The 24,357-nt window shown below is 40.9% G+C and overlaps 1 protein-coding gene across 6 annotated transcripts in view; it reads left to right on the top strand.

Annotated features, from left to right (window-relative positions):
- The first annotated feature begins 4,233 nt into the window (after nucleotides 1–4,233).
- homer1b (homer scaffold protein 1b) overlaps nucleotides 4,234–24,357 on the top strand; it is a 198,745-nt gene continuing 178,621 nt past the window's right edge. For 3 of the 6 annotated variants that reach the window (XM_010902459.3, XM_020044810.3, XM_034296250.1), the window contains exon 1: nucleotides 4,234–4,635. In XM_010902459.3, the coding sequence (XP_010900761.2) occupies nucleotides 4,631–4,635 (5 nt within the window). In that variant the 5' untranslated portion in view covers nucleotides 4,234–4,630. Of the gene's footprint in view, nucleotides 4,636–5,469; nucleotides 5,622–23,669; nucleotides 23,774–24,357 lie in introns of all 6 variants that reach the window. The other 3 variants (XM_034296251.1, XM_034296249.1, XM_034296248.1) reach the window with 2 other exon arrangements.

The following is a 24,357-nucleotide window of genomic DNA, read 5'->3' as shown; positions in this document are numbered from 1 at the left end:
AGATAAATGAGTTTCATAAGAAAGTTTTGTTTTTCAGCCTGTAAATGAAGCCACAATTGCATATGGTCCAGATACTCAACTAGTCTAAAGAAGGCTGGTTGAGTATTTATTGCTTCTTTAATCAGCAAAACAATTTTCATCTGTGCTAACACAATTGCCAAGGGTTTTCCAACGATGTTGAAATTGATAAACTTGTATTAGCACACACAATGTGCCATTGGAACCAGTGCTTACCAAATTACACTTACATGAATGTAGTAGTGGCACAGTTTTTATTGTAGTGGAGTTTTTAAATCACTTGAAATGCCATGAATTTTATCCTTGAAAATCGAGGCAAATACATTGCATTTATTGGTGCAAACATTTGTTGCCACTGAACAGCAAAAAACAAGTTCCCCTTTATTTACTGACATTTGAGGTTGATTGTAGTAATTTTCAACGTGACAAATTGGTAACATAGCCATGTCCAGCATTCCTTCAAATGATTTTGGTTAGCATTATCTAGCTAACATTAGATAAGCTGCTAGCTTTGGTTTAGCAACCGAGGTAAAGTTGGTTTCATATTCACATATTCAACAAATCAAAGAATAAAATGTATTTTATGAAGCCCTTTTTACGTCAGCATTTGTAACAAAAATATTTTACAGATACACAGCCTGAAACCCTAAAGAGAAAACAACAAAGGTGATTTAGGAAGAAACCCAGAGAGGAACCAGTCTTCTACTAGATGCATTGGGTGGAGATTATAAGAGTAAATTACCTTTTGAGTCACATCAATATTTTTGCATGTTCAGATGATGGGCAGTTCAATACATGCATGTTGGCTGTGTCTCGAGTTTTTAAAAAGCTGTATAAACAGGTGGGGTGTGAGCAGTGGCAGCAGGAATCATCTGGCAGCAACTTGATCTGCAACAGAACCAGGAAAATTTGGATAGGGACTGCTACGAGTCATTCGGGCCAGGTGCTCCTGAGGCTTGGTCCAAGGGCTCATGTCTTCCTATGGTTAAAAAGGACACCAGGAAAGTTGAGAGAGAGAGTATTCCTAGGGGCTGACACAGAGACTCTGTGGCCTCATCTGAAGGTAACCCCAGACAATCATCCACCTACTTTGCCAAGCACCAGTTCAAACGGACACCAATCAACCGCATCCAACATGAGAGAGGGCCAAGTATACACACTCAAACAGTGAGGTGGAACAAGACTAAGCCAGTGACTCTGCCCCCAAATGGCATTGAAGAGAGGACATCTCAGTGGAGATGGAGCCCGCCAATATCAAATAGCTTTCTTACGGCTTCAAAAAAATTAAAAGTGGTGGATAAAAATTGAGGTTTCAATCCTACATGGACAGATTTGTTTGCTTTCAGCATACATGCTTGCCAGTATGTTTGATCTGTAGCGAGAAAATAGCAAACAACAAAAAATGCAACATCGAAAGACATTTCCAGAGCAGGAATACTGCATTTGCAGAAACGTATCCTACTGGGGGATGCAAGGAAGAGAGCCGTTGCAGAACTGCAGCGAAAAGCAGAGCAGAAAATAGGTAATTTTCGAAATGGATGCAATCTTCAAACACAACCACTGCTGCTAGTTCCCCCATGAGATAATGAATATATGAAAGAATAATTTACTAAAATATCAAAGCAGCTAGTGTCTGATTTCAAAAACAAAAGTGAAATAGTTCAGGAAATTAAAGATATGCCACTCTCCACAAAAACTGTCAAATACAGGGCCATAAAAATGGCAACAAAGATCACTAGTCAGCAAATTCAGGATATCAATTCAACTCCAGTATATTCTATTGCCTGTGATATGGACGATATTGAGCAGACAACCCTGCTATGCAGATACAGCTCTGGAAAAAATTAAGATCCCACTGCACTTTTTTATTTTATTTCCAAAAAAAGTCAAAAAGGAAGGTTCTAAGTGAGGAACGGAAGGGTTAAAATCATAGCAAAAGGCCTCAACCACCGCTAGTTCTGTGCATTGCTAGAGAACGTCGGTAGCGCATACTCTGATGTCCTGCTCCATAGCAAAGTCTGATGGCTGTCCAGGGGGAGGTGCTGAAACAATTTGCCGCTTGTCTAGACCAGGTCAAACTCGTCTTGCAAAGCTAAAGGCCACACATATGCAGAACTCGAAGATCCCAAGTTGCTGGAAAAATTCTGCTTCATGGTAGAGATGACCTAAATGAGTTCAATACAATCTCCAGGGAAAGGGGAACACGGCCCAGCTGCTACTAGAAGAGGTTTTAGCATTTGCACCGAAGTTAACAGTGCTCACGAGAGATATAGAGAGAGGCACACTGTCTCACTTCCCCTCTCTGAGAGTGTTTCAAACAATAAAATTAACACAGATTATTTATGACTTGCAATTATTGTAATACAGACAGCGTTTGGTGAATGATTCAGCAAGATTTAGCAACACCAAGTCCACATACTTTTCTCAAGCATGAACTATATAAAATCCAAACAGCGCTCCGCCTCAAAGAAGAGAGCCTGAGTCTTGAGTGAAGATCATAGTGACCTCTTACAGCCCTGATATCCAGGAGATCTGCAGTGAAGTTCAGAAACAGAAATCACAAACTGGTGAGAAGGCAATTTTTTTTTACATTCTTTAGACTACAATATGTTTGATCGACTTTAATATGTTGCAAATTGCAACAAAGACTTTGTTTTAGCCAGTTCTTATTTAGCATGTTTAACAGGATATCAAATGTTTTGAAATATTTTCATTATGAATTGAGTTAATTGAGCTGATCATTATATTTTATTGCCACCAGGCACTGATGGTTGATTGCTGTACGTGGCCGCGACAAAGAGAAAAGGATTATATACACATTATACACTGAACTTGTCATTTGTACTGCGTAAATTTGTTAAAATTAAACCAGGGGTGCCACTTCCTAAAACAGAAATAAAGCTATGATTGAAGTAAAGGAAAATAATGATTTATTTTTTACCAAAAATGTATCTTCCAGTAGTAAAGGTTCCCGACCCCTAAATTGTCTTAGACAATAATCTGTCATCTATATTTAACAGTGTTACCGTGATCGCAAGAGGAAGTTGTTAGCTTTCTCTTAAATTTGCTAACAGTAACCCGTCAATATCATTATTAGTGATCGCGGAGAATTTAGCTACATTTTCAATGATCAGTTCATGAGCATCTGACCAGGAAATCAAATTGCTTTCAAAATGATCTGCAAAATCCAACATACTTGCACTAGCCCTGCAGTTGCCTTCGTAACCCATACATCTATGATTGTAGCCTACCTGTTTCCAGTTGGCACGTTAAACAGTGTCCCACCTTCAGAGAACAACTGACAGGTCCGTAGAACATGAAAATGCAATCGCATTGCAATTTCATTTTCATTAAGTTAGAAAAACAGCGTTAGAATGTGGAGATTAAATTGCACATGGTGACGCTCTTTCAAAATGTTCCCATTTTAATTAACATTTGAATTTTGTTAATCACAAAGCGGGGCATGACTTTGAAAATTAAATGCCAAATGGCTTTTCATTAAGATTTTAATATTGACAGTGAATGTGCATACCAGCACACGGAAATTCAAATGCAAATCACACGATTGCATTTTCTTTTTCATATTGACTGAAATAATGTAGGCAAATGTGGAAAATGAAAATGCAATGTGTGATTTCATTAACATTTGAATTAAGTTAACTATACGCTTCCATATGAGGGGGCACATAACTGTGGAAATAAACTTTGATGACGTCGGTCTCAGGGCTATCCAACGTCAGTGCGGAGGTTGGCGCCGTTACGTACTGTAGACAGTTCAAATACCAGTGATCATTGGGGTGCATAAGAGTCGATATGTCAGGAATAACTAATACGCCATAGGATTTTTTTCTTAAAAATGTAAAATGAATAAATAAATGGTATACGTTCGTAAAACAATTTAAAAATGCACACAGGTAGCTGTAATGACATTCCCGGTAGCCTACGTAAGATTAATTGGTATCTATGGTTAAATTACCATAGGCTTTTCTGCCTGTCTCTTCAGTAGTATGTTGTGGTATGAGTGAATTTCAGAAGCGCGCACATGATCCTCACTTTCATAACATCACAGTGTATTTACATTGTGTCTGTTATCAGGACCGCAGAATGTCGCTGTGCCACTCTACTGGTATTGCGAACATAACTGAAGAGGTTTCAGATCGGGAGAGCAATGAGAAGAGGGCGTAGAGAGAAAATAAAGTAAGTGCGCACTGGCGAGCGAGCGAGCGAGAGAGAAGAGGCTGCGCTCAGTAGGTGCTGTGCGTTACATCGACTGGACTTGTCAGGGGGTGTTTTGGAGATCAGAGACAGGGGAAAAGGGGTTTAAAAACCGATCAAGCGAAAGGACATCTCCAAATAGCCTTTACGAACTGGACATGGGTATTCATCTCGAATTAACTGTGTTCTTCCATAGTACGTAGTTGTGCATTCCTGTAACAGTGATAATGCAATATTCGCCATGGAATTACTTTAGAACGAGCTACGGTGACGAGGGAGAAACACCCCTATTATAGACGACGATTACCGCGCAAAACCTATCGAAACGACGTTCAACATTTGTTCGGGGAATAAATCCCATCTGTTCATTTGGTGCTTTGGCTCACCTGCATTTACAATGGGGTAAGTACGTGTAATAACCTACAATACAGATACTGATTGATTGGGATACTCGGTATTCATTTTTTGAAAATTATATGAATTATTGTAGTTTGGATACCATGCATATATGGATTCTTATTCTTTAGAGACTTTATAAACACAAAACACAATTCCTTTGTAAGTGTAATGTAGCGGGGTTTGGCCAAAATAAATTAAACTATAGGCCCACCAAAACACAATGGTTTCCATAATGGTCGAATGAAATAAGGAATTATCTTATTATGACAGCCGATCAGATGGCTAATACAACGTGTTCTTTGAAATTACTCTGTCATTGGCATCAGTACCTCCGTAGCAAACTATCGTTTACATGTAAACCCTTTTACACTTCCATGTTGGTGTACTAGGATTGAGAGTGATACTCAACAGTGCTGTTTTTATTATCTTGAGTTATGGGTGAGGATTCATGATTAGGATTATATATATTTGGCTATAAAGTGCCACTTTTATCAATGAATGACAGTGGAACAGAGTTTATCCACATCTGATCAGTAAGAAGAGGAAAAACAATGGTAAAAACCTATACCACCCAGGATTACAGTAGATGTCCCCATAAACTGAAGAGTGGTTTGTTATATACTTCAGTGGTAAGGTACATGCACGGACAGCTTAGTATTTCGAATGCTGGGCCCATAACTAAAGAATATTTGTTTGAAATCAAAAGCTAAGAAGGCGACCATTATGTTGTTGTGCCCTTAAGCAAGGCCTTTAACCCTAGCGATCACTCTCTATAAGAGTGTCCTCTAAATTATACTAATGTAAAAAGGTATCTTACTATTTTTGTTCTGTTTCCAGATGGGACCTTTTGTGTTTAATGTGGAATCAATGTTTCAACTGGAACCCAGTAAAGTTCTGCCTGGATGCATTGTTCCTCCTATTCCTTGTCTCCCTTACTTCTCTCATTTTGTTGACTCAAAGGGCATGAGATGTGAAGTGAAAGGCTGCAGGTAAGGGATAGGGTTTAGGAGGGAAAGGTAGCCTAGTGTTTAGAAAAGCATCTGACAAGTAACACATAGGTAGCTAGTAGGGATGCACCAATATGAATTATTTGCCGATACAGGTAGCCGATATTCATATACCACAATCGGCCGATGCTGATACCTTGGCATACATTTAAAAAAAATCTTTCAGATAATGCTTCTTATTTCAACAAATGTTAATGTAATCATACAAAAGTTATCTTTCTCTATATTGTTATATCAAAAGACTCTCCAAAATAAGTCTGATAATGCCTACAAAACTATAAATAATATGATAAAGAAACGGTCACGTTTAAGGAGAGGCGAAGGCAAATACAGGGTTGAAAGAAGGAGCTTTTAATAAGGACAAAAAGAAAACAAAAACGAGTGCGGTGCACTACAGATACAAAAGGACTGAAAACACAGGACGGGAGAATGCAACAACACAACAATGATCGACCGGGGGCTATTTCATCAACGCCTCTAATGAAATCCGCTCTTAATTGAAAAAGCCTGGTTTGAACGCCAATTTCCACTTAAGGCCCAAGCCATTCCATTAACACAATCTAGCCGGGTCTTGTCAATGTTAACTCAAATCAGGCTTGAACAAGCTTGCATTGTGCACGTGCACGGAGTACATAAGCAGCCCAGAAAAAGCGATCATCGAAATGTCGCAAAAAAGAAGCGAGAAGTAGAGCGGTGATCTTCTCAACAGCGGAACAAACCCTGCTGATGGGACTTTATGAAGAATTTAAAGAGTAATTTAAAGGCAATTCTGTTGCAATTGACAAGGCGAGGGAGATAGCTTGGCAAACAATTGCTTACAGATTAAATGCACAAGTCATACTAGCCTACTTGTTTAATTTTTAATAAATGAACATTCAGATCACTAGATAAGGAAGACTAGCTATATTATCAGGCTAGATGATATTCGATTTATGATCAATCAAAATTATGTTGTAGGCTAACTTGTGAACTGACAAATACAATGCATTAGCCTCATTTGGTGAGGATTGAAGCCTCTCTGACCTAGCAACCCTTGGCCTATATTAATTCTCAGCAATTACATCTCAATAGGGGCCAACAAAAATGCATGTGGCAACCGCTTCGATATTAGATATTAGGCCACTTCCATTACAGATCATCTGACAGCATAGATGGTGACCAATTGTGGCATACTTTGCTTTGCAGAACCTTCATTTTAAATTCCTCAGCATGACTAAGAAGAGTTGATGCAGTGGTATCTTTCAAAATGTAAATTCTATTTCTGATTCTCTCAAAATTGCTCACATTCTAGAATAATATTTGTAACTTTGGGTCTGAAATTGTGTGAGATTTCAAATGTGGTTTTGCATAAGCCTTCTGCAGCTACATGTTAGTGCTATGACGTACTTGGTTAGGAAAGGAAATACTAGATGTTTTCTGATTGATATTTGCTGATAAGGTAACATAACATAAGTGAAACATTATTCCTGTACTGTAGAGTTACTACTTTTGTGTGAGGCAGACATTGACATTTCTGTGGGCAACTGCCAGTGTAATGGGATTTAAATCCAAATAAGTGTTGACATATAAACTTATTTGATCTATTTTCATAGATGTGCATGTTTCATCCAAATCCAATTACTACTCTTGTGGACAGATGCCCCCAGTAGATGCCTGTATGTTTAGGCTATGGAAAGATTTCCGATTGACATAGTCTGCATCCACAGGTCCAGATGGGGACTGGCATGCACAAGGGTATAGTCTATTGTGCCTATAACATTGGGGAAGCCTGAAAAAGAGGATTATGTTAATACAAAGGCTTGTAAACCTAGAAACTACTTTACATTTATTTTAATGGTCACATACCTGAAATAGAATAAAATGCCTCCTTGATTCTTTGTATTTCGAGATGACCAGGGAAAGTGCTGAAAATATACAGGTACTGCTTTAGAGCAAAGAATACCCTTATTTCCTGGCATGCAGTTGCCTTCGCAAGACCTTTTTCTGCGTGTTGGACATTCTTTAAAACACAGCTAATTTAAGCTTGACAGCCTGCGAAAAGCAGGCTAGTTCAGGGGTATAAGTTACTTTGGTTACTGAGCAGGGACTCCTGTAAGCCATAGTAATGGAAAGGAACTCTCACATAAATTAGTCAGACATATCAAAATAAGACAGTATTTTCCTTTAACTGCCTGGATGGAATTCCCCCCCAGGACAGGGAGAAAATGCCTGAACTAAATACACAGACTAACAAGGAGAACAGAAACAGGTGAGGGCTAAACACAGGTGAAAGGAATGAACTGATTAACTAAACCAAACAAGGACATGACAAACCAAGAACACACAGAAAATATGAACCGAGACAGTCCAGTCCGGCTGGTACTTTTCCTACAATGCCTGGATATAAATGCACTAAATAAGGAAGGAATTTAACTCTTAAAACTGCTTTAACAAATGCCATTATTGATCTTTGAATAGGGAGTAATGAATAGGGAGTAATTTGCTTAGGAGTAATTTATTTAAATTACCTATGTTTCTGATTATCGTTAAGGCCTTATTATCATTAATCTACGAGATACTCATTTTGGCAGCCAACCCCAGTTAGCATCTAACCAGAAGTGCATATAGAAGAAGAGGGCAGGACATTTAGTATTAGGTATAGTGGATGTTACAAGTGGAATGTATAGATGTGCAATGAGGGCAAATAGACGGCAGAAAATTAAAAGTATTAAAGGAAAGCTTTGCTATTTTTGATTCAGGGGCATTTTTTCAGAATATCTAGCCTAATCCTGGACTGTGGAGACATTCTTTTTTTAAATTAATAGTTTTGAAATAATTTCCTGTAGTCTCTCTCTAGGCTAAAATGGAACTACACAGGGCAACCGATGTAGCGTTTGAAAATATATGATACATTTGGTTTTCCAAAATGTAAAGGCCACTCTGTATTGACATAGGTCTCAAGGTCTCAGTATGTTCTCCTGAAAAAATTGTGCCAAAACGAGCTTTGTATCAATAGTTATGTTCAGTAAAAAACAAAAAGCACAGGCGCTGCTGCACGTTTTGACCAAGGTTGAGGTGTTGAGGGTCCAGGAGAAGTGCTTTCATCTGTATATTCAGCCAGTTGTTCTGAGTTAGGTTCCATAGATAATTAACTCTGTAAGGATCATGTGAAGACAAAAGAAAAAGATGCAGAGATCAGTTTTACAAAGGAATCATTTTGCTTCTGGTTTTAATACTATGCTTAATTGACATGATTTGTGTCTATAATTATTTTTTTTTACATATGGACTCCCCAAAAAGACTGTAAAACAGCTGCAGCTCATTCAAAATGCTGCTGCTAGCGAACAGAGTACATCACTCCGGTTCTTTCAGTCAGTTACAGAATAGATTTTAAAGTGGTGCTTTTAGTATATAAATCACTGAATGGTTTAGACCCCGAATACATTTCTGATATGTTTGAAGAATATAAACGGAGCAGGGCTCTTAGATCCATGAACACAGGTCAGCTAGTAGAACCCAGAGTCCAAACTAAACATGGTCAATCTGCGTTTAGCAGTTATGCTGCACATAACTGGAATAAACTACCAGAAGATCTTAGACGTGCCCCAAACATATCCATTTTTAAATCCAGGTTAAAAAACACTTATTTTCACACGCCTATGACTGAGCACTTAAACTTAACTGCACTGTTTAGCCTTACAGCTTTTATAGCTTCCTATATTTTTATTCTGTTTTTATTCTATCTTTTATTATTATTACGTTGTTTTGATATTTTCATTTGAGTTTTCTTTTATTCTATTGTATATTTATATATTTTTTCTTCTTTGTAAAGCACATTGAATTGCTTCTATGCATGAATTGTACTATATGAATACACTTGCTTGCTTGCTTACACTATTCATAAAGTTAGCGTTTTTGAAATGTATCTTCAACAATAGTCCTTACAGATGGTTTTAATAACAATTATATCTTTACCATAATTATATGGCGTTCAATTCCATTCAAGAAATTGTACCAATATATGCATTCTTCAAACATGATGTCCAAGTCATCTAAATTTGCTTTTGTTGAACCTTAATTAATGACATTTGGATAACTTAGATACACTGCGTGAAACAAGTATTATATGTCTGTTGGCTTAGATAGGATTTGTGCTATAAAACACTACAATTAGCAATTTAGTTATTTGTGTGAACCATCCCTTTAAGTAACCATTGCCTGTGCTGGACATTAGCACCAACTGCTGTGTAGTGCCTCTTTTTGACTTTAATTTCAGTTTATTTACATGACTAGACCCTAAATAATGCAACAATAGGCCCAGTAATACTTAAGGCAACCATAATATAGCCTAACTATACAGAAAAACCAGTCTCTACCTTATAAGCGTATACAAACTATTACTCACCTGTAATGTCCACCCCTATCCCATCGATGCCTTTTCTATGAAGGCTCCTTTAACCTTTTCCTCCAACGTTGTTCTGATTTTTGAGTCATTCTGGAAACAGTTGTTACAAGGTTCTTTTAAAAAATATATATATATTGCATACAATACTTACGTTTAAGAGAAAATAAAGATCAAAAACTGCAAGCTCAAATTTCCTCTAACACATTTTACCGGGAAAATGAAGCGACACATTGGTTATGTACCTATCTTCAGTGATTGGTAGTTGGAGAGGAACTTGTTAGAGGACTTACAGACCTTTTATTTGAAAACTTGGTCTTTTTCCACAATATGTTTGGGTCCGTGTACGTGAGTATAATTCCTGTCCCGTCAAAAAAGAAACAAGCAGACAGTCCAGGTGCTAATGGACAGTAGCGTACCGTGGGCTTTCAGTCAGGGCCTTCCATAATGACCTCCAACCACTACCATGCCCCCCCCCCCCCACACCAATGTGCATTAAACAGATTTAGGCACATCAACACAGCATCACAATCTATGCCCAAACAACAGCAATACAAATGTATATAAATAAAATACTGCAATAACTTTATCTCTCCTAAACAGTAAGAAGTAACACTCACCTATTAGCCCTACTTGTAAATTAAATCTATCCTCCGATCCTTTCTGATGAAACGTTCAATGACCTCCTCATGCAGTTGCGCATTCTGCTTAAGATGAATGAGCAGCTCCGTCTCTATGGCAATAGATGCCAGTGCAGAGAGTCGTGTTTGTCCGGTTGCATTCCGGTTGCATTTTGATGCGCTTGAGAGCTGAGAAAGATCGCTCAACTTATGCGGTGGACACTGGTATTGTCACGATCAAGCATGTGAGGGCATAAAGCTGTGACATGCTGACTGCAAGCCCCGTGCTCCTCAGAAATGTCAGTAAGTCACTTGGACTCTCTCCCTGAAAGTTTGTCATGCTGTACATCACTTTGAGCTCTGCTCTCAGTCTGCCCAGGTCAAACTGTGCACTGTAGCTCTCATCCAGGCTCCTCAGCTCTGTTTCGGAAAATGTCTGCTTGAACTTGGTAAACAGCTGTGCGTCCAGCAATGAAACAAACAGACGCTTGAGGATCAACAAACGCTTGTGATCCTCAAATCGATTCCTGATTTGCGTGATGACGCTGTCGATTAGCGCTGTGTGTAGCTGTCTGTAGTGCCTGTGCGGGTCTGTTCGGACTCAAGCTGCGCTCGGCAGTCCCGCGGCCTCCCCGGTCCTCTCACAGATGGCATCAAATTTTCCACGCTCACCTTCAAGACTCTGGCAAAAATCCCCAATTCTGGCCAGACTGAACTGCATGTCTAAGCTCTTATTTTTCAGTATTCCGAAGAGCACATTAGCAAAGTCAAAAATGCAGATGAAAGCAAAGAGAAAAAAACAGAACTCAAAGCTTTTCAACTGTGACAAGTGTCCTGATACACAATGTACCGTTTCACGGTCAAAATCCTCCGTGTGATTGAGGATGTGCTGGAAAAGCTCGACCAACTCAGCTCTTTTGTCGTGGACCGGGCCCACCAACCTGGAGTTGAAGTTCCATCTCACCTGAGAGACCCGCGGCAGCCGCCTCTCGGAAAACTCATCCAGCAGTTTTGTTCGCTTGGGAGAACATGTAAAAAATGCAGACAATCCTCCCAGATTCTCAAAAAAAATCTTTCAGTCCTTTGTTTTTGATGCTCCCTGAGACATCATAAGATTTAATGTGTGTGCATAACAGTGCACAAACAGAGCCTGAGGGATTTCTTCTTTTACGCACGCCTGCCATGAAGTCCCAATGCCATTACAGCGGCTCCGTCATAACACTTTGCCACTAACTTTGTTTTGTAATTGTAGCTGCCCAACACTTTAAGTACTGAAGCTGCTAGATCATGAGCTAATTTTCTTTCTGTGACATCCTCAAACTTTAAAAAGCTATCTTTTACTCTGGTGTTAGTAACGTACCGAAGTACAAATGACAGTTGTGCAGTGTTGCTGAAATCTGTGGTCTCATCCACCATGTGTGACAAACTTGATGTTGTTGATCTCTTTTTTGATGGCATCATTTAGCACCTCAGAAACAGCATTTATGAGATGGTTTTGAATTTTCCCAGATTTTCCCATAAAAACGGTGGCCGTGGCAAGGTGGTGTCGCAAGTCAGGATCATATTCTGATAGCAGAGATAATAATTACCTCGATTCAGGGACTCTTTCCCCTCGTCATGTCCCCTGAAAGACAATTCTTGCTGTCCCAAAAAGATGACACAATCAATGAGGCACTTCAGTATGTCCTGTTTTTTTCTCACTCTCTCATTGTGCAGGCTTGTCTCTCGTCTCCGCTGCTCATCCAGTTGCAAATCCAACCTGGACCAAAGGTCTTTAAATGTACCACCATTGTGAGGTGTTGCTCGGATGCCTGATGTTTGATAGCTGCCTTGGTGAAGCTATTAAGGCTGTTAAAACCTGTGGTGTTCCATGTTCCCTCACTGGTATTAAAAAGCAAACACGGCCAGCAAAATAGCTTGTTACGCTTGGTGCTAGCTGTTAGCCAGTCATAGCGGTCGTAGTTACCCTCAGTGAAGTGCCGCACAAAACCTTTGCCAGCCTTGGTCAGCCCATCCAGCTTAGGTGCAGGTCTTCCTCTTAAAATTATTTATTTCTTCTCTCCAAACGATCGCCTTGAAAAAGGCACATGAATGAGTTCGGAAACAGGATTGTTAGGAGGTGTGAAGGCAGCGGCCATAGCTTGGTTCACTCCTGGTTCAATCACAACCCACTAAAAGGTTCAAACTTTGTTCATGACATCAGCGGGGGCTAGCGTCGATACATCGCTGGGCCCCTAGGGCATTCAGTCACTACGCATCAAAATTTGATTGGCTGATTACACACGTCAGTCAAAGTTATAATCAAATGGGAAATGGCAGCTTCAACGAAAGGCTAGCAATGCTACTAGTGCTGGTCATGGATGTATTAAGAGCTGGTCCACGGAGCTGTGATGCGTTTAGATGACATGGAAAATCCAGCTACTCAGAAAAAATAACCATATTCTTTCTGGAAATGTAGAGAAGGCCCTGATAGCCCTGACAGCCCACCACTGTACAATACCAAAAATCACTCACATCTGCTCGATCAGCTTATTTCTCCAACCTGATTGAAAAACAATCCAAAATTTATCTTCAATACAGTTGCAAAGTTAACAAAAAAGCAAAGCTCAACAAGTGAAGTGGGTCTTCACTTTAGTTGTAATGAATACATGAACTACTTTGATGAAAAGATCATCACCATTAGAAAACAAATAACTGACTCCTCCTTAAATAGTTATGGTCCTCAAAATCTCAGTTGTCCGGAGAATGTCCTGAACCTCCCTGACCAGGTGTCAATGGGGACACTTGAATTTTTTGATACCGTATCGCTCGACACATTCACTAAATCTGTAATGAGTTCTAAACCCACAAACTGTCAGCTAGACCCAATTCCAACAAAATTACTTAAGGAGCTATTTCCTGTGGTAGGTCAGCCAATGTTGAACATAATAAATTGCTTCCTTTCCTCCAGATGTGTACCAAACTCACAAAAAATAGCGGAAATTAAGCCTCTTCTAAAAAAGCAAATCTGGATCCCGACATATTAAACAATTATAGGCCAATATTGAACCTCCCGTTCCTCTCAAAAATCGTAGAAAAATTTGTTTCCCAACAATTGAATGCCTTCCTGAAGACAAATAACATTTATGAAATGCTCCAGTCCGGTCTCAGACCCCATCATAGTACTGAGACTGCACTCGTGAAGGTAACAAATTACCTTCTAATGGCCTCAGACAAAGGTTCCGCATCCGTCCTGTTGCTTCTTGATCTTAGTGCTGCTTTCGACACTATTGATCACTCCCTTCTCTTAGAGAGACTGGAAACCCATATTGGGCTACGTGGACATGTTCTAACCTGGTTTAAATCTTATTTTTCTGAAAGATATCAGTTTGTTAATATGGATGGCATATCCTCTGACAAAGGTATGTTTTGGTGTTCCTCAAGGCTCTGTTCTGGGCCCATTATTGTTCTCATTATACATACATACCTACATGTAACCTACGTAACCTACGATTGCAAGATGCTGGCCTTTTAATTGTACCTAGAATTTCTAAACAAACAGACGGAGGCAGGGCCTTTTTCATAGAGCTCCACTACTGTGGAATGATCTGAAATTAAGGTTAGAAATGCAAACTCAAGTGTCTACTAAAAACGTATCTCTACAGCGCGGTTTATTAGTTGTACCAGAAGGCTTGATACTGTCCACCCTTGCTGTCTTGCCAGGTGGGCTCTCGTTGCCCCTGGCATGCCCTCCCTCCAATGCCTTTCGGGGGAGGAGTCACTGGCTTGTTGTTCAATTGGATTCAGGTCTGGGCTTTGGCTGGGCCATTCCAAAATGTTAATCTTCTTCCGGTGAAGCCATGCTTTTGTGGATTTGGATATGTGCTTTGGGTCGTTGTCGTGCTGAAAGGTGAACTTCCTTTTCAGCTTGCTAACAGACGCCAGAAGTTTTTGTGCCAAAATTGGTATTTGGAACTGTTCATAATTCCCTCCACCCTGCAGATTGAGTTGATTGGTGAATCTCCGATAGATCCGATAATGAACGCACGTTTGGTAATTTACTTGAAAGTGTTATGCAGAGTAATGCTGAGATTATGATTGATGAATCACTAGAACTGGTGGTACAAATTGTCAAAAACCGCGAGGGTGGTGCCCCGCGACGTAAAGCTCAAACAATGTCGATAGATCAGATTATCAATAAAAAAAGAAGGCATTTATATATGACTGTGAATAATGATTCTACATTGTTTTTCTGTTTGTTTGATGGGTATGTTGAACCCGCAGTACACATATCCTGAGGCCCTGGTTAGTGGTCGTGAGTAACATACGGGCGCTGGTTTAGCGTTAGATGATTGTGTGGCATTCACAGATATTGTTCGGTTTGAAGAAATGACAGGATGTAAAATTGTTGTCTTTCACCGAACACGGGATGATCACTTTACCAAGTTTCAAAACAGCGAGGACACTCACCCTAGAACCGTCTTTATGTACTTATACAATAACCATTTCTATGGCATCATGAATCTGAAGGGTTTTCTGGGTGTGTCTTATGTCTGTGACTGGTGCTATACCAGTTTCAACACACGTGGTGATCATGGTTGTAAACATAGCTGTAGTGTCTGTCTTCATGAAGATTGTCATACCCAACCCCGTAACACAAAGCAGTGCCCTGACTGTAAACGGATATGTTATTCAGATTTTTGTTATAGCCAGCATAAACGTTTGAAGCACCACAAAAGTGTGGATTTTTGGGTTAGCAGGTGTGACCAGAAGAAATACTGTGTCGATTGCGGCCGTTATTACAATATTAGTATTACCAACTATAAAGCACACAGGTGCATGGCTAACATGTGTCCCAATTGTAACGTGGATCTGGCGGTTGAAATGAATCATCAGTGTTTTATAAAACCCTCCAAGCCCAAGGACCCCAGTGAGCGCTACATATTTTATGATTTTGAGACAATTGCCAAACCGGTGAATGGTGTACACACTGCATATTTTGTATGCGCAATAAGCTTTAATAACAAGACGTGGTGTTCAGCCGGAGATGGTTGTGTTGCTGCTTTTTTCCAAAAGTTTAGCTGAAATATAATGACTACACATTTACAGCACACAACTCTAAAGGTTTCAATGGTTACATCTTGATGCAATACCTTGCTAACAATGGTATTGGCACAACACTTATTGCTAATGGTAGCAAGCTCATGATTTTTACAGACAGCACATTCAATCAGAGATACATTGATAGTAATTGCTTCCTACCTATGAAGCTGTCGGCCTTGCCACGTGCTATGGGTTTTAAGGATTCGAAAAAAGGCTACTTTCCTTACAAGTTTAACATCAAGGAGAATGAGAACTATGTTGGCCCCCATCCGGAACCGCATTACTATGGTGTGAATACCATGATGGCTAAAGAAAAAGATGAGTTTTTGCAATGGTATGCAACTGTTTCCGCAGACCCCTTCGTCATGCAGGATGAAATAAAGGCTAACTGCGTGAATGATGTGGTCATCTTGAAAGAGGGTTGTATGCGCTACAGACTTGAGTTCCTGGAGTGTGGTGGTGTTGACCCATTCCGGTCAATTATGATTGCTTCGGGTTGCATGAAAGTCTTTTGCTACAGATTCCTCACCAAGGACACCATTGCATTGGTCCCCTCAGACAACTACAACCGTTGTCAGAAGACATTCTCAAACAGCTCAATCCAGTGGCTTGAATATGTGGCCTCCAATGAGAATATATCAATACAGCACGCCCTGGGTGAAGTGAAAATCGGTGCCTACTGTGTTGATGGATATGCTGAACGCGATGGGTTGAGCACGGTCTATGAATTTCTATGTTGTTTCTGGCACGGTCACCCAAAGTGTCATTGTTCAATAAGCATCAATCCTGTGACAAAGATTCAGTACGGGTTTATGCACCAGCAATGGTTGACAAAGCTAGAGGCTTTGAAAGAACAACACAACGTACATGTTCAATACATATGGGAGTGTGAGTGGAATCAGCTTAAAAACACATCCGAAGATGTCAAAGCTTTCTTGAAGACCTTTGATGCTCCAGAGCGCCTTGACCCTCGGGATGCTGTTTTTGGCGGTCGTACTAATGCGATTCATCTGAAGTTTACAGCTCGAGAAGGGGAGACTATTCAGTATAACTATGTCTGTAGTTTTTACTCATTCTGCAACAAGACAAAGACTTATCCGATTGGGAATCCAGACATAATCTTTTGAGATTTCAAACCACTAGACACCTACTTTGGTATTGTTAAGGCTACGGTGTGTCCACTGAAAGGCCTTTATCAGCCCGTTTTACCGCACAGGGTCGGCGGTAAACTGTTCTTTCCATTGTGTAGATTATGTGCAGAGTCTGAAAACCAGGTAACTGATTGTTCACATACTGATTCAGAAAGATCTTTAACCGGTACCTGGGTTTCTATTGAGCTGGTTAAGGCTGTTGAGAATTTTACATTTGTGTCTTTGTTTTAAAGTTCATCTTAGTTTAGACCCAAATCAAACCACGTAACGGCAACATTTATTGCCGCGTTCACAACCGCTTATGCTAGACTCGAGTTGTATTCACTCTTGGAGAAGTTAGATAGACGTGTACTCTACACAGACACTGATTCCGTGATCTTTGTCACACGCCATGGGGATTGGGTGCCCCCAATGGGTCCGTTCTTGGGTGACTTGACCGATGAGTTACCGGATGGTGAGAGCATAGCTCAATTTGTTAGTGGTGGGCCAAAGACATACGGTTACAAAACCGTTAAAGGTCTGACCTGTCTCAAAGCAAAAGGCATTACGCTCAACAGCTACAACACAACCATTGTTAATTTGGAGACGCTGACACAATTGGTTGATAACTTTGTACGGGGTGAGGGTGGTGATGATGATCATGTCCTTGCTAATGCAGACAATTGCTAGAGATAAAAGAATGTTCACGTTGAAAAACCGAGTAGTGTCTAAGCGTTTCAGAGTTGTGTACAACAAGCATGTACTGCTCCCTGATTACAGCACAAGGCCTTATGGATACTAAATCACAGTCTAGGATGGATAGCGGATTTGACTCACGACTACAACACCCATTCAGCTGTTTCATTAGTGGCCCCAGTAACTCTGGTAAAACATATTTTGTGAAGATGTTGCTGGATAATGCTGACGTTGTGTTCTCCAAAGAAATTCAAAATATCGGCTGGGTTTATTCATGTTGGCAACCGCTGTATGACGAAATGTTGAAGGTGAGGGAGATTACTTTTATAGAAGGTCTACCAACATCGCTGTGTGATGACAATCTGCTACCGATTCAGAAAAACAACCTTTTAATTATCGACGATTTAATGAAAAGTGCATCAGAGAGTTTGGAGATGGAGAGAGTTTTCACACAATATTCACACCACCGTAACCTGGGTGCAATTTACCTTGTGCAAAACATGTTTGTTAAAGTTTGTTAAAAATGTAGTAGAACTATTAACTTGAACACAAACTACCTCATCTTGTTTAAAAACCCCCGCGACAATCAGCAGATTAACATTTTAGGCAGACAGATATACCCGGTCTTTCTCGATTCTTTATGGAGAGTTTTAAAGATGCAACACATTCGCCTTTTGGTTATTTACTTGTCGTGCACGTTCCTAAGAAAGTTTGATCATGTCTAAACGCATTCGTAGAAATTTACCACTTTTTAGCGCTTAATCTAAGGCGCGGAAATATACCCTTAACAGAATCACAGCTCCGAAAAGTAAGGAGACAAAAAGACAAAATTATATAACTGTCTAGAAAGAACACTTCAGTTGCAAGGAAAAGAAAAACCATCAACCGATCTGGTGGTTTTCTACTGCCGTTACTAAGCGTTGCCGTTCCATTCTTAACCAGTCTAATTGCATCGAGACACAGTTAATCAACATGGATCATGCTCAGAAAATGTTTCTGGTGCCACAACATCAGTTAGAAAAACTGTGAGAATCCAAAACGACTAGCACCGATGTAAGACAATCTGTTGAAAACGATTTGGATTCATCGATTCGCAATATACTGTTGAAGCCTGATATGGATTTACATGAGAAAGCTGAAAGATACTCCAAGTAAAACATACTTGGATGTGTTTTAATAATCATCATTGATGCAACACCTCGGACTGGCCCCCTTGGTAGTTGGTCGCTTGCCAGCACACCATAGAAATGGGTCCTAGATGAAAATTGGTTCACCACACTAGTCAACTCTGCGGTATTTATTTCCAAACCGTTTTCCTAATAGTAGTCAACCATGACTTGTCGCCTGTTTGACACTTCGATAATGGAGTCAAAGTTTGAATAAACAACCAAATTAATTGTGTGGGGTAGTGGTTGTCTGAACCTCATCTCAAGTCGTACATTCCCTGACTTGATCAAGGATAGGTGCTGACCACACTCCTCGTCGGGTGCGCAGTTGAATGCTTAAAGGGCATAGCCGTGTAAGAAGTCAGACCTGTCAGTAGCCAAGGCTTGGTCCTTTAGGTGTTTTCCTGAAGCTAAGGCCAATTGGTAAAATTCACACACTGCTGACCCTGTTGTGTAATTTGGTTGGAATGGTTTGCTAGGAAATTGCTGACCATCTACATACATAGCCATAAACTCCAAATTATAATGTTTGAAATTAAATTGATTTTTTGTGTAACTTCCGGTAAAACTGTCATTGTCCACCAATCTGATGATAATACATTTTGGCAGTGATCCTAAAAATAGGTTTTCCTGGTTGCAAACACGACCCCCAGCTGGTAAATTAATTCAATTGGGTACTTGGCATTGGTTGAGAGTAGCGCTTGAGCGTGTCCAAGTTTCACGGCTGGCGAAACAGACACTTTCTTGACAAATAGTGACGCTGATAATATATGTATACCATAACACACATCCCCGACCCCCATAAGCCAGAACTCATCTTTACCGCGTACCATCCTAACCTTTATATCAACGCTGTTTAACATGAGTTTCTCTTGAAAGAAGATATCGCTATGAAAAGGGCGAATCATTTTAAATGCGGTACTATCCGCTGAATAGGCAGCCCTTTTTGTGAGTCCATCGTTCTCGCCTGCAGGGTCCGTAACATCCATGTGACCTGCGGAGTCCTTGTAAAACAAACCAGCTGAAAACTGTGTTTTTAATATATCACATCCATAATTCAGAATGCTCTCTATAACAGCTCTGTAGGGGTATGTGTTGCTACTCTGACTAATTAAACAATCAACCAAAGAGACATCCACTTGTGAAAATAGGTGGCTATCGGATAGTTGATAACCCCAACACGTGCTCCGGCATCAATATTAGTTCTGTCCGGTTTAGTGACTTTTACACGTAGGTACAACAAAGTAGTGTTTAGATCAACGTAGTCTTCGCCATTCCCTGCAATAAAGAACTCCAGAGGGGCTGCGTCTGATATTGCTGATAGGGTCGGTATTGCAACGTATGTATTTTTCTCGATAGATGTCTGTGTGAATGGAACTGTGAATAAATCCAACTCTGTTTTCATACATTCACCAGACATACTGTGTAGGAGTGGCATCTTTCTAAAATATATTCTTAAGCAGCTTTGCCGTGTTCCCTTTGAGTGTCCTCCGGGGTGTATGTCCTCTTATAACTGCAGCTCTTGTTTTTGTCTCATTCTTGTATTTTTTACTCTTGGGTAGGCTCCTCCTACCAGGTGGTCACTTTCTAACACCTTGAGTCATAACAATCAATCCAGAACCATCCTGCTGTTTTGTTTGTCGTGGCATACCACTGTTGACAACATCGCCAACTATATTCCTAGCCGCATTCTTCAGATGTGGTTTTGCTATTCACATCCGATGCATGCTTTGTGTAGAATAGCCCCAACAACGTTTTCCAGAATCATACCCATTGTTGCTTTGATGATCTTTAAAACTTTTGGTACAAGGTGTTTGTCCATTTTGTGATAACTCTTATTAGCATTTGAAATGTCCCAAAATCCTTTGGTAATCCTCAGATTTCATGATGCATTGCACACAGTCAAGGCACCCAGTGCCAGAGGCAGCAAAACAACCCCAAAACATCTTTGAACCTCAACCATATTTGACTGTGTTCTTTTATTTGTAGGCCTCATTCCGTTTTCGGTAAACAGTAGAATGATGTGCTTTACCAAAAAGCTCTATCTTGGTCTCATCTGTCCACGAGACGTTTTCCCAGAAGGATTTTGGCTTACTCAAGTACATTTTGGCAAAATGTAGTCTTGCTTTTTTATGTATCTGTGTCAGCAGTGGGGTCCTCCTGGGTCTCCTGCCATAGCGTTTCATTTCATTCAAATGTCGACGGATAGTTCATGCTGACACTGATGAGCCTGCAGGACAGCTTGAATTTCTTTGGAACTTGTTTGGGGCTGCTTATCCACCATCCGGACTATCCAGCGTTGCAACCTTTACTACATTTTTCTCTTCTGTCCACGTCCAGGGAGATTAGCTACAGTACAATGGGTTGCAAACGTCTTGATAATGCTGTGCACTGTGGACAAAGGAACATCTAGATCTCTGGAGATGGACATGTAACCGTGAGATTGTTGATATTTGTCCACAATTTTGGTTTCTCATGTCCTCAGAACATGGTCCACTCGGACTCAATATCTCCAGCCTCCCTCGGGATCCAGTCGAAGCTCTGCCGGAGGTGGGAGTTAAAGATCTCTCTGACAGGAGACTCGGCCAGACGTTCCCAGCAGACCCTCACAGTACGCTTGGGCCTGCTGAGTCTGTCCAGCTTCCTCCCCCGCCATCGGATCCAACTCACCACCAGGTGGTGATCAGTTGATAGCTCCGCCCCTCTCTTCACCCGAGTGTCCAAGACATACGGCCGCAGGTCAGATGAAACGACAACAAAGTCGATCATCGACCTGCGGCCTTGGGTGTCCTGGTGCCATGTGCACTGATGGACACCCTTATGCCTGAACATTGTGTTCGTTATGGACAAACTGTGACTAGCACAGAAGTCCAATAACTGAACACTGCTTGGGTTCAGATTAGGGGGGCTGTTCCTCCCAATCACACCCCTCCAGGTGTCACTGTTGTTGCCCACGTGGGTGTTGAAGTCCCCCAATAGAACGATAGAGTCCCCAGTCGGAGCACTTTCCAGCACCCGTCCCAGAGACTCCAAGAAGGTCGGGTACTCTGCACTGCCATTCGGCCCGTAGGCACAAACAACAGTGAGAGACCTATCCCCGACCCGTAGGCGCAGGGAAACGACCCTCTCGTTCACCGGGGTAAACTCCAACACATGGCGGCAGAGCTGGGGAGCTATAAGCAAACCCACACCAGCCCGCCGCCTCTCACCATGGGCAACTCCAGAGTGGTGAAGAGTCCATCCTCTCCCAAGCCGTGCGTAGAGGTGATCCCGACTACCTCTAGTCGGAACCTCTCAACCTCACGCACAATCTCAGGCTCCTTCCCCGCTAGAGAGGTGACGTTCCACGTCCCTAGAGCTAGTTTCCATGTCCAGGGATCGGGTTGTCTAGACCCCCGCCTTCGACTGCCGCCCGATCCTCTCCGCACCGGCCCCTATGGTCCCTCCTGTGGGTGGTGAGCCCACGGGAAGGCAGCCCCACGTCGCTCCTTCAGGTTGAGCCCGGCCGGGCCCCATGGGGAAAGGCCCGGCCACCAGGCGCTCGCGTACGAGCCCCAACCCTGGGCCAGGCTCCAGGGTGGGGCCCCAGCTGCGCCATACCGGGCAACGTCACAGAACTCAAAATATTGCTCATCATTAAGGGGTTTTTGAACCGCTCTTAGTCTGACCCGTCGCCTAGGACCTGTTTGCCTTGGGAGATCCTACCAGGGGCATGTAGCCCCAGACAACATAGCTCCTAGGGTCACTCGGGTACTCAAACCCCTCCACCACGTTAAGGTGGCAGTTCATGGAGGGGACAACAAATGCGTATCCTGTGTATTTAGCCAATGACAGGCATTCTAGATTTAGCACCACCCTCAGGGGAAAATCTAAATATCAGGGGGGGTTTCTGACTTTAGTGCAGGGACGAGGAAACAAAAAATTAACTTAAAAATTAGTTTTTTGGTTTTTCTGAAGAAACCAAGAAATTACTCGTTTGATCATTATTTCATTGTCCAAAGTAAACAAATGGCCAATTACAGGCATTTCACATTTCGCTCCACACATATCGAAATATCAAGTCATTTTGTTTATGTGTTAAGAAAAAAGATCAGTTTTTTCCGTTTTAGTAAAAAAACTAAATAACGGGTAAATAAACGTATTTCGTTTTGACGGGACAAGGAATTATAATCACATACACTGAACTTTTTGCCACTGCCTACTGTACCAAGCAGGTGAGGAGAACAATTGTTTGTTTTTGATATTATGCAAGTATAACCGAAATATGTAGTTAACAAATTTTCCCATCAAGCTATTTATTTTTTGTCAGACATAGCAATCTAGCTAGTTTAGTTTGCTAGCTACGCAAGCAGAGCAACAGTCACTTGCTATCTAGGTTGCTTAGCTTGCTAGCTAGCTAACAAAGTTAGGCAGCTATCATTAGATAGCTAGCCTTTTGATTGTATTTTAGTAATAACTAAGACTATACGTTTACATTACATTGAGTTAAGCGGTGATGATTTCGCGTGATTACTTGACTTCGGTTAGCAAACGTTAGCTTAGCATTAGAGTAATATTAGCTAACTACATCTGCTAACATTAGCTAGCTAGTTCAGAGGGAATCTGTTATGCCAGAGAGAGAAATGGCTGTGTGTGTATGCCTTCGTATTTGTTCTAAAATAATTTGTGGATCAGTTGGACTGAGCGGTCTCCTCCAGTCCCTGCATGACTTTGGGCACAGTAAACAGCACAGTTATCTGACAAACTGACTCAGCTAACTCTAGTGGCTATATAGCTTGTCATTAGGCTTGGGTGAGCTACAGTACTGTACATTCATTTGTCTAGCTAGCTTAGCTATTAAGCAACTTTAACTAACTTTATCCATAGATGATGCTGCCAATGCCGTAACAATGTTCAGTTTAAAGTTTCGAAAATGTATTTTGTTAAAATTCTATTTTTTATTTCAACTACCACAGAATGAAGAAGTCAGAAGGTACTTCGAGAGAGTTGTCAAAGAGGCAGCGCACCCTAGCGCAGAAAATGAAAGAGATGGACAAAGAGCCGAATGATGACAACGATGGTAGGAAATTTCAGCTCAGGGAGCTCAGTAGCCTTGAATTAGTTGTTTACTCAGAAAGTTCCCAGTAAACAAGTATTAGCATTTAAAAGACAACACACAACACAGCCTCTCCAAAAAATCTTAATTGCTGTTTTTCAATTTTTTCTATTGTGATTATGTTTTCAGCATTTTAGAATTGAGGAAAATAATAGGATTTAATAATGCATCTGTTTACTTTATATAACAGTAGGGTTGCCACGTGTTCCCTAAATCATGGAATAGTTCTGTGAAATACAGAATAGTTATGTATTTATGAAAAAAACTAAAGTATAAAGTGCACTCTGGTAGATAGCTAGCCAGCAGGCTCTGTACTTCATTCATTTTATTTAATTTATTTTTACCAGAGAAGTTGACTGACAACATATTCTCAATTGCTGCAATGACCTGAGGAATAGATACAGGGGAAGGGGAGGAGATAATTGAGACACTATAATTGAGCCAGCATGACTGGTCCACAAGGTTGGGCTGGTCGTATTTTAGGATGAGTTTATAGGGTTTCTCATTCTTTGATTGAGATCTGTATGCTTGTGTTTCAATTACTGTGT

The sequence above is a fragment of the Esox lucius genome, chromosome 13, assembly GCF_011004845.1.
Source record: "Esox lucius isolate fEsoLuc1 chromosome 13, fEsoLuc1.pri, whole genome shotgun sequence".
NCBI lineage: Eukaryota > Metazoa > Chordata > Actinopteri > Esociformes > Esocidae > Esox > Esox lucius.
This window is presented reverse-complemented; position numbering and strand designations above follow the sequence as displayed.